The following is an 11,283-nucleotide window of genomic DNA, read 5'->3' as shown; positions in this document are numbered from 1 at the left end:
TGAGATTGTTTGATCACATGAGGTTTCTACATTGGTGGATCGAATTACTTTAGGCTTGTTGAATGATCTGAGTAATTTGTTTGGTAATTAGGGTTCGATTGATTTTATTATGGTTTGTTGAGATTGGGTAATTAGGAAAGATGAAACTTTGACCAGAAATCCAATTTAAGGTTGTTTTTTTCAAAAAAATTATTTCGATTACTCTTACTTGAGCTATCAATTTTTCACTACTCAAAATTTGCAGATTGAGATTCTCTAGTTAGATCCATGCTTTAGCTTTTAATATCCTAAAATTCTTGCTAGAAAAGCTCTGATTTAGATTGAGAACTAATTAAGTGAAATTAATTTTTTGTTTTTTACTTTATCTTCTAATTCTAGTTTCTAGTAAGGAAAGAAATAATTTCTTACAAGGAAAGGGATTCTAATGAATCTGATTCAATAGGGATTTCTCTTAACATAGCCTGTGTTTTTAGGCTAGCTAGCTCTAACTTTTTTTTTTTCCCCTTTCTATAGACCATTGTTATTCTCTTTTTGGATTTTCTATATAATTCTTGATAGTTGTAATATTATTTGGGTTAACACATTGATTGCAGTAAGCAGTTAGTGGAATGATGTTGTCTTAGGACTAGTCAAAGGTTATTGTTATTGTTATTTCTATTTATTAACATACTAAGATTTTCATTAAAATAGATGATGAATATGCAATGGAAGAAATGGGAAAATATGAGATACTTTTTATCCCGTATAGTGTTTCCCATCATTGTAGTGATTGCTTAAAGGGTTGTTGTTGCAATATTATACTTCTCAATTTTTAGTTCATTTTGCATCCTCTGATAAGGCATATTCTAATGTCATCATGATTCCTATGGTGTGTGTGATTTGGTTGTAGTTTATTCCTTTGTTCTTTGATAGTGTAATAATTCTACTGAGGATATTTAATTGGTTTGTACCTCCGTAGATCCTTTATAATGATGTGGTTATCAATTTTAAGCCATTTAGTGAGAACAATCTTCACACCTTGGCCCTCATTAAACCATCATCCAGAAAATTTAGGTCAAAATACTCCATTAGATGTCCTAAATTCTACTTTAGCATTTTACCACACTACAACAAATATGGCAATTAGGAACGGTTTATTACCGTTCCTAAGCCACTATGAAACGGCTTGCAGACCGTCTTTAATCGAGCGTCGTTAATGAGGTTAAACGGCTAAAAGCCGTTGTATATTTCATGATTTGGAACGGTTAAAAACCGTTCCAGATATCGGAATTTGGAACGGCTTAAAACCCTTCCTAATCTGCATCTTTATATAACAGCACATAGTTACCCAAAAAGATTTGAGACATCGGATTTTATAGAACTGATGTCCAACGTCTGAGACTTTAGACATCGGTCATAAACCGATATCTAAAGTTATTACAAATTAATATCTAAAATTAAATTTTTTTTTTTTGCTACTTGCCTATTTCCCACGGTTAAAATAGATCCAAATAGACTTAAATAAATCATGAACAAAGGGCTTACCCACCACATAGAAAAAGGGAAGAAACAGAACAAACTAGTTTCAATCTACACAGTTAAACAACAAACATAGAATTAATATAATGATATAAAAACTTGTCTTCTTTTTTCCATTTTAAACATATAATAAGATTATTAAAAGAATATTCATGTGAAGATTCCAATGTTTTCTTTACCAGTCAAAACAAAAAAGAACTTGACTCCATTACATTACATGTAACGAAGTGGAGATCATATTTATGATTGTTCTGATACAGACTCCTCAGAGGCCACCTGCACACCAACTTCAGCATTATTAATGTGTAAGGATTAGCATTTGGTACTCAACTTAAGAGGGGGGCAAAGGAGTATACCTCATATTGTGTTTGATTTGATACGGACTCCTCCGACGATGTTGAAGATGAGGGTTCAGAACTCACATCAGAGTCTACCTGCATATGAAAGTTCACCATCTTCAGCATTATTAATGCGTAAGTAGTTGCATTTGGTACTCTACTTAAGAAGATAAGGGGGGGAGCAAAGGAGTATACCTCGAATAGTGTTTGTAGGCGAGGCTTGAGGGTTTGGTCTTCCAATTCCAGCCCCTCAAACCAATCTCCACTTCCAAAAAACACTTTTAGGTTGGTAGTGCTCTCCGGACCTATAGGAAGCCTCTTCAAATTCGGACACTTAACTACATGTAGATATTCCAATGAAGGCCAATCGGAAAGTGTGCTCGATCTATAAAAACTAGAGAGCTTTGGTAGTCGATCTAGTTCTAGTTTCTTCAATCGAGGGAGAACTTGTTCTCCTTCTTCCATTGTTTCTTCCACTGCTCCCTCTTCTGATTTTACTATTTCCACCATCCCATAGCAAGAATAAACCGAAAGATGTTCTAATTTTTCAAGTCTTTCTACCATGGTTTTTGAGAAAAGATATGTCAATCCATGACAATCGGACACGTTTACCTTTTTCAGCTCCTCGAAGCTTCCGCGTGGGACAACCCCCTTCCATATAATTGAGAGCATCTCCAAATTGTCTAACTGGAGACAACTTAATGCTGGAATCGCAGAATCCTCTTCCTCAAGCTCTTCTGAGTTAAAAACCTCATTCAAGTTGTCACAACTTCGTAGGGACAATTCTTCAAGATTTAGTACAATTTTCAGCAAATCACTTGATAAAGCAGTGACTAATTTTGGGCACCTACCTATAATTAGGCATTTCACTTTTTTAAGAAAATCACTTGAAAGTGGACCACTGTAAAAGGATTCCAACTTTTCCATTCCATCAAGAGACAACCTCTCCAAAGCAGCAAATGTTATATAACCTTCCACCATAAGCACAAGATACTTCATTTCGACACAATTTAAAATAGAAAGTTCTATCAAATTGTTAAATCCTCCCCAATCAAGTTCTTCAATAGTCTCAATGCCTGTGCAATCACATAAATCAAGAAATAATGCTCTCCTCAGTAGTACCCTGACCCAATCTGAAATTGGCCCTGATGCGCCGGTGAGATTCACGTGCATCCACATTTCATAACAATCAGAAATGTCAATGTTACCAACATTTATATTGAAATTCTGCAAATTTCCACGAAAGAAAATGTCATTGGACACACAGCCAGCATCGTCTATGAATAATTGTAGACTAATCAAGTATTGTAACGAAGCCAACTCAGATAGTGTAGCCTCGGTTCCATCATCTACGTCTTCCATCTCCCATCCTCCAAAACTCTTAAACATGTTCAACTCTTCTAGGAAGGTCAATCTAGGAAATATGTTCCTTGCAACGTGGCATAGTCTACTGTTTTAGCAACATAGCATGAAAAATATCTTAAATAAACTTCTTTGCAATAAAATTTTGTGCCAAATGAATGATGGGAAACCCATCATTAGTTTGTGCTCAAAGATAAAAGTGAAATTAATGTTTAATCAGATATGAGATTTAACAGACATGGAGTTAGAGATTCCTATATGAAATTGTTACATTTTTCAAATTACCTCATATAATCTTCTATAAATGTTGGTAGCCTTGGCATGGGATAATATCACGTTGTGGACTGCAATCAAAGGCTCTATCTCCGAATTACCATGGGAAACCAAAAGATGCAGAACAACAACCGGGCGGGTATAGGCCGTTCATGTAAGCAAATCTTCCAAAGAGGTTCGGCTCATTGATGGTAGTCCAATATTTCACCCGATCACCAAAGTTTCTAAAACAGATATCGGCAAAATATGCAAAATCTTCCCTACAAGGGACACCAACCACACCCAATCAAATTGACACATTATTAGTAATTCAGATAATAAAGCAGAGAAGAGATCGGAGTTTGCTCACCGTACTAGAGAATTGAGCCATGACCCATATCTCTCCTCGAGTTCTTGTGGTATGTCTTCATGATTTATTGTCACAAAAGGTTCGATTCCTGCTTTAAACCTTACTTAAGGTTAATGGGCTAGAAAGATCATAGATGCAGCACAACAGTTAATTTCTTATTTCTAGAAAGGCAGCATAGGGATATGTTGCAAATAAGGAATTCAAGGAAGGTAAGATCTATTGTATTCTATTTTTCGTAAGTACCCTTAATGCATATACAGTTTGAGGTACATAAGTATAATACAAGATTAGGGAAAAGAATTATCTATACTCAAAAAACTATTACCTGTTCTTCAAAATCTGGAACAGAATCCAAAAGAATTATTGATGGTCGATGTTTATTTCTCAACTCTTGTAATCTAGCTTCATTTATAGTTTGGTAAATCTCGAAGGGGGATTGCTACCATCTCCTCTTTCCCGTTTCTATACTTGCATAAATTTTAAGGTATTAATAATTATGAAGGGTATAACTCAAAGTAAAATAATTTCAAGGTATTTGTATTGAATTTAATGACACGTACTTACCATTCGCTCCTCTAATCTTGCATGGCCATGCCTACCAGTAGTATGATAGATGTTCAAATTGCTCCTATTTGTCACATTTCTCTTCCTCATTTCTACAATTTTGGGTGCAGCAGTACAATTAACAAATGCTACCCAATCTTCCTGCTTAACATTTGGAGGACAATTTTTCAATCTATCATCCATATTATTATAACAATCGATGTACTTGGTCCTCAACTTAGCCTTGTATTTTCTGAATGTCTCGGACATGCTTCTAAGGCATTGGTACTTGTAGGATGGACGAAGGATGAACTCTCCCTACATGAGAAATTAAAAAAATAAAAATAAAGATAAGTATTCATAAAGAAATATATATAATAATTAACTAAGATTATTTCAATTGTAATATTATATTGCAACTTACAAGTAGTAATTTCCACATCTCATCCTTCTTTCTAGCTGGCACTAAACGCCAATCCTCTATCGAAATAGGAATGTGAGTACGAACAATTTCTCCACATCGTGTAGAAAGCTTTACTGAATGCTCGCCAATCGGTAGACCATTTGTATTGAAACTGATTCTTATCCTATTATCTGTCGATGAGCTTACAGATCCTAACCCATACAAAATAGTTAGTATAAAACTATTAATATTGGACAACTTAATGACAATATAATAAAATAAGGGAGAAATTAAATTTACCTAATTATGAGCTCTGAGTACTCGTGCCAGCCATTACAATTGATCTTCCAATTTTCTTATCTATTTAAATAATGAAATCATAAATAAACAAAATAAATTTAGTCATGCAAAATCTAGAAAAATAGAAGATGTTTATCATTCAATTTCTATATCGCAAACAACACACAACTACAAAATCGTGTCTAAATCATCATCATCATAGTTTTTATCACTTTCATTTACAATATCATCCATGTATGCATTTTCATCAACAATTGAGTGGAATATAATAGGATCTTCAAGTGCATCCACTTCTTTCGTCAATCGTTTTGGGGCCGCTAGAACAACGGACCATCCAGGCCTTAGTTGATCTTTTGAGTAGAATACTTGACTAGCTTGAGATGCAAGAATGAAAGGCTCATTCTCTTCTTTGTCAATTCCTTTGAATTTGTCCATGTTACACAATATCAAATTTGTGTCAGGATCAACTTTACATCCGTTAGTCTTATCTTCTACTCTAACCCAATCACAATAAAATACAGTTTGACGAAAATCAGTGTAATCCAAATCAATGATCTTCCTCACAACTCCATAATAAGTGGTCTCTTCTTCCTTATAATTTTTGTCTTTGGCACTTGCTCTGTATTTAGTGATGGCTTTCATGGAGACCCCACTATTTTGTGTCGTCTTGTTGATCTCATACTCACTTGGAGTGAATAAAAAACCATTTACACGATATTTATTGTAACTTTTTGCTTTGAAAGTTGGTCCATCTGCTAATCGCTTCAATATTGACTCCCCATCAATATGTTCCAACTACAAAAGATTAAATAATTTGATATTAGTATCATAATTATAAATAAATATATCACTCTATGTTTTAGAAAAAATAGTAATAATTAAAGTGATTACCTCCTTCCTTAACCAAGGAATGAAACCTCCATCTCTATCCTTCGACTCAGATCCCTTTTTTTTTAGGCCTTTTGTACTGATTGATTTCAGATATGTTTCATATTTCCTATGTTAACAATAGACATATTTCATTGTAATTAAATGCTCATCTAATTATTCAAATTGATAATGCTAAGAAAAATTTATGTACTTACTCTTTCCACTCGTAAACTCTACCATAGCAATGTAGAACCCATCTACGTACTTGTTGATATTGTACTTGAGTTAGACATATGTCTTTGCCTTTTCCTAAAGGTCCTTCATCGATGAATTCATCATCCTCGTCTAAGAATCTTTTACATGTATACTTATGATTTCCTTTTTCACTATTTGGCATGTATTCCATACAATATAAAATAGACTCTTCTACGATATAACGCTCAGCAATACATCCTTCAGGGCGTGCAAAATTTCTCACGTATCCTTTATAAGTTTTCATTAACCTGTTCAGAAAAATGTCCAATTATGAATATACTTCTCAATTTATGCATAAATTGATACATCTTTAATAAAATTATAAAATATACCGTTCAAAAGGATACATCCAACGAAATCTGACTGGACCGCACGATAATGCTTCATCAGCTAGATGTATCATAAGGTGAATGCTGATAACAAAAAATGAAGGTGGAAAAAACTTCTCCAAAACACACATTGCTTCCACAAGACTGTGTTTGATAGCAATAATATCATTTACTTGGATCACCTTTGAGCATAACACATTGAAGAACATACATATCCGTCGAATAGCGGTATGCAGTATCTTATGCTTCGAAAATGCATGTTGTATCAACACAGGAAATAATTGTTGCATAATTACATGATAGTCATGCGACTTGAGTCCCTTTATTTCAAGATTCTCTAGGTTCACATGATGCTTCAATCTGGAACTATACCCTATAGGGACCTTCAAATCATGTAAAGTATGGCATAACAACTCTTTCTCCTTGCGGCTTAGAGTAAAGGGAGCCTTGGGTTTAACTATTTTTCCATCTATTTCTTTCATCCACAAGTTTTTTCTTATGTTCATCACTTTTAGATCATCACGTGCACTTCTGTCGTCCTTCGTTTTTTCTTTGACTTCAAGAATTGTCGATAAAAGATGGTCAATAACATTCTTCTCAATGTGCATGACATCTAGGTTATGACGAACATTAAATTCCTGTAAAAAATATTTATGATGTAATATTAAGTTCTAATTCATCAACATAAATATAAATGATCATTAATTTATAATTTAAGGAAATTACCTTCCAATATGGCAAATCGAATAGCTTTGATCTTCTATACCATGCTGTCAAATCTTTTGTCTCATCGTCATAACTTTTTCGTTTTTTCCTTTTTGATTTACCGATTTTCATCTTAATACCAATTACTTTCTTCTCAACTTCTGCACCACTCAACCGTTCAGGACATCTGCTATCCTCTACTTTATTATTGAAAGGTGCCTTTTGGGTCCTGAATACATGATTAGTAGGAAGGAATCTACGATGACCCTGATAAGAGTACTTCTTACTACTTTTAAGACGTTCAGCAAAAGTTCCCTCAGCACAAACAGGGTATGCATATAAACCATGTGTTACACAACCTGATAAACTCCCATATGCAGGAAAGTCATGAATTGCCCACATCAAGATAGCTTTCAAATTGAAGGTTGTCTTAGATTGAGAATCATATGTTGACACCCCATTAGCCCACAACTCATTCAACTCTACAATCAAAGGTTCTAAATAGACATCAATATTCTTACTTGGTCCTTTCGGCCCTGGTATTAATAAGGTCAACATTGAGAATTCTCTTTTCATGCACAAAAAAGGAGGAAGATTATAGGGTACTATAATCACAGGCCAACAACTATAAGCACTACTAAGATGACCAAAAGGATTAAAGCCATCAGTTGCAAGCCCTAAACGCACATTGCGTGCTTCCTTGGCAAAATGTGGCCATGTGACATCTATTGCCCTCCAACTTGATGAATCAACGGGATGCCGCATTACACCAGTAGATTCTTTCGATCTAGCATGCCAGGTCATTTGCTCAGCTATCCATGGTACACTACAAAATAAAATTTTACGATTCATAGTTACGTATCATAAATATCTATTATTTAGTGAGATATTAAAAATATGTTGAAACTTGATTATTACTAACCTGTAAAGCCTCTTTAGTCTTGGTGTGAGAGGAAAGTATCTTAACACCTTCGCAGGGATTCATTTACCTTTTCTCTGTGCCAAATAATCTGATTTCCATCTAGACACATGACAGATTGGACAATTATTTCTATATTCATTATCTTTCAAATAAAGGATACAATCATTTGGATACGCATGTATCTGCTCATAATCCATTCCCAAGTCTTTGATCATTTTCTTCGCTTGATAAGATTTATCTGGTAATGTGTTTCCATCCGGTAAAATTTTCTTAATCAATTCAAGTAGTTCATTAAAACTATTATCTGACCAACCATGTCGTACCTTTAAGTTGTATAACTCAACAATAACTGACAACTTTGTTAATTCCTTTGGACATGAAGGGTACAATGGTTGTCTTGCATTGTCACATAAAGTCTTGTATCGTCTTACTTCATGGTCTTCATGAGATTCTACTGAACATAATCCACACTCATCTTCATTTTTTCCCATATCTTCCATAACAACATCAGCATTTCCACCTATTTTTTCAAATGCATCATTAACGAGTTCACCCATTCTTGGATAGTTATCGTTATGTTGATCAAGAGAGTCATTTACAGAATTTGTTGTTGATGGTTGTTCTTCATTTAATGATTCATGTTCTCCATGAACAAACCATACAATATATGTTTGATCAATACCATTTATGATCAAATGCTCCGAAATCATTTCAATAGAGATTTTTCCCTTTCTATTACGACATTTCGTACATGGACATGAAAATAATGTATCTCCACCAGAATTTTTATAACAAAATCCAAAAATGATTGAACCCCATCAAAGTACTCTGCACTTGTCCTAGGTTTAGTCATCCATGCTTTGCTACTTGATATCATTATTCTACAAAGTTGAGATAATATATCAGTGTGAATAAGATTCACCTATGACTTAAAAAAGATATACTTTATAAATAAATGCAATTCCTCCACAAGAATACTACAAGTACTTACAAATATCAAGATTCAAGCATATAACAAACCCAACATTTATAGCATTGAAATGTTGTTCACAGTCTGAAAGAAATTGAAATTAAGTCGAGGTACTCCAGACAAATATAAATTACCTACTAGATATTTGGGGTTGTGAGTCCCTATTATATCCATCTAAGATGGAATCTAATGAAATCTCCTAATCAAATTTTGGAAAAGTGTCTTGAATCTTTCATGAATAATATTGAGATAATTTGGATTATCTCTAACAAAATGAAGGTAAATTGTGTAGATCTGCAAAACAAAAAAATAAAAATAAACTAATAATATACCTTACAAATATCTTAGAAAAAAAAAAAAAAACAGTAGAAGATGATGAAAATGGGATATATTGGTCTTGTTCGTGAATGATACATAAATGACTTAAACGAATCATCTCGATTTCAAAGGATTTTTAAAACCATGCCCAACAAAACACACCAAATCCTAACACATTTAGACACATTCAAAGGCTAAAGGGTTGGTCCACTGGTGCCATTCATTTCAAACTATCAAAATCATCATCAACATCCAAGCTATATAATAAAATTAAAATAAATTGGAGGTATGCTTTAGTTGTCTCTGTTTCACATTTGAACGGCTAAAACGATCTAATTAAACCAATTTGTGCACAATATGCTTGTCTACTTCATAAGTAATTAGTTTTTGCTCCGGTCTTATCCAAAAACCGTCCTAATGGAATCTCCTAATGAAATTAAGGTTTCAAGACAAGTTTAGGCCCAAAGGGGTGATTGATGTCTAACACAATTTTAAAGAAAAAATTAATTTATTGGGTATGTGATGTTGGACCATGATGGTTAACTAAATGGAAGTCTGAGATTAAGAATAGATTACTTAAAGCAAAAAAAATAAAAATAAAAATCTGTCATTCATCCAGAATACAAAGAATATCAGATAAATAATTATGTTGAAATTCCAATGTAAATCAGAACTGTGAGATAATATAACAAACAAAACTATGTTTAATCACATCTAAAAACCAAAATCTTCAATCCAAATCCCTAATATAATCTATATAAAGTAAAGAGATATTAGAGATAGTACCTCGCCCGAGAGATCGATTGAGCGAGCGACTGAGCAAGAGAGAGATGAGATCGAGCGAGAACGACTGAGATCAATCGAGCGACTGAGCGAGAGAGAGGACCGAGCTAGCGACTGAGCAAGAGAGTGATGAGATCGAGGGAGAGCGACTGAGATCGAGAGAGACGATCGAGTGAGAGAGAGCGACTGAAATCAGAGAGACAATATCGATTAAAATCAGAAAATTAAAAAACGAAGAACATGAAATAGAAACGAAAGAGAGAGAAGAAAAATCAGAAAAATCCAAACATTAGAAGAACAGGAAGCAGATCTTACGCTGGATTAAGCTTCTTGTGAGCGATAGAGCCTTTCGGAGGTCCTCTCATGGCGTCTTCGCTTGAAAGTTGAAATAGAGAGACGATCGATTGAGACTGAGATCAGAGAGACGATCGATTGAGACTGAGATCAGAGAGATGATCTATTGAGAGAGAGACGAGATCAACAGACGATCGATTGAGAGAGGCGAGATCAACAGACGATCGAGAGAGATGAGAGATCCACTGAGATCAGAGAGACGAGAGAGAGTGTGAGAGAGACGGCTGAGAGAGATGGATCGGACTTTCGTTCGATCTAAATAAACTAATATGGGTCGGATAAAACGGTTTTTAAAAATAAAACGGTTTAATACCGTTTTTTAATAAAAACGGCTTAATTCCGTTTTACCCTTGTGTTCTAATTTTACATTTTTTTTGTAGTGCCAAGTTTACCTATTTTTCAATCATATCTTAATTAGCTATCTCTTTGATCACATTGTGAAACATTCTCTCAACTAGTGTAGCTTTTGAATTATGTATTCAGATAATGCACTTGTAAAATGATGCAAAGAATATTACAGACTATGGATTCAAATTCATATAACAACCAACAAAAAATTTCAGGCACGAGAACCCTTGAATACTTGCACCATTTTCAGCCACAATTGCAGAACCCTTATCATCCATGCCTCGGCTAACAAGCTTTTGTTTCCATTGGCAAGAAACTTAGATAAGCACATCGAGTCATGCTT

The 11,283-nt window shown here is 34.2% G+C and overlaps 1 protein-coding gene and 1 long non-coding RNA gene across 7 annotated transcripts; both read right to left on the bottom strand.

Moving 5' to 3' along the window:
• Positions 1–1,522: 1,522 nt before the first annotated feature.
• LOC147389073 (disease resistance protein RPS2-like) lies at positions 1,523–4,259 on the bottom strand. Of its 4 annotated transcripts, none has more exons than XM_086417494.1 (5): positions 4,166–4,259; positions 3,841–3,928; positions 2,052–3,751; positions 1,875–1,952; positions 1,606–1,805 (listed from the first exon to the last, which is right to left on the bottom strand). In XM_086417494.1, the coding sequence occupies exons 3-5, from the start codon at positions 3,243–3,245 to the stop codon at positions 1,701–1,703; spliced, it is 1,377 nt and encodes a 458-aa protein (XP_086273620.1). In that variant the 5' UTR covers positions 3,246–3,751; positions 3,841–3,928; positions 4,166–4,259; the 3' UTR covers positions 1,606–1,700. The 4 variants fall into 4 exon arrangements, 3 of the variants coding, with proteins under 3 accessions (XP_086273620.1, XP_086273621.1, XP_086273623.1); XM_086417495.1 differs by having other exon boundaries at positions 3,841–3,939; positions 4,166–4,199; XR_015170384.1 differs by lacking the exons at positions 3,841–3,928; positions 4,166–4,259 and adding an exon at positions 1,523–1,569 and having other exon boundaries at positions 1,698–1,794; positions 2,052–3,308.
• A 26-nt stretch (positions 4,260–4,285) lies between these two features.
• On the bottom strand, positions 4,286–10,953 carry LOC147389072 (uncharacterized). 3 transcript variants are annotated; one of them, XR_015170912.1, is made up of 5 exons: positions 10,554–10,953; positions 10,242–10,424; positions 4,808–4,998; positions 4,405–4,701; positions 4,286–4,302 (listed from the first exon to the last, which is right to left on the bottom strand). It is a non-coding gene; the product is annotated as an uncharacterized LOC147389072 (long non-coding RNA). The 3 variants fall into 3 exon arrangements; XR_015170914.1 differs by lacking the exons at positions 4,286–4,302; positions 4,405–4,701; positions 4,808–4,998 and adding an exon at positions 5,095–5,146 and having other exon boundaries at positions 10,554–10,942; XR_015170913.1 differs by lacking the exons at positions 4,286–4,302; positions 4,405–4,701; positions 4,808–4,998 and adding an exon at positions 6,386–6,459 and having other exon boundaries at positions 10,554–10,942.
• Between the last annotated feature and the right edge of the window lie 330 nt (positions 10,954–11,283).

The sequence above is a fragment of the Akebia trifoliata genome, chromosome 12 (assembly GCF_017979445.1).
Source record: "Akebia trifoliata isolate Shusen 1 chromosome 12, ASM1797944v1, whole genome shotgun sequence".
NCBI classification, from domain to species: domain Eukaryota; kingdom Viridiplantae; phylum Streptophyta; class Magnoliopsida; order Ranunculales; family Lardizabalaceae; genus Akebia; species Akebia trifoliata.
Note: the sequence above shows the minus strand (reverse complement) of the source record. Positions and strands in the feature narration are given on the sequence as shown.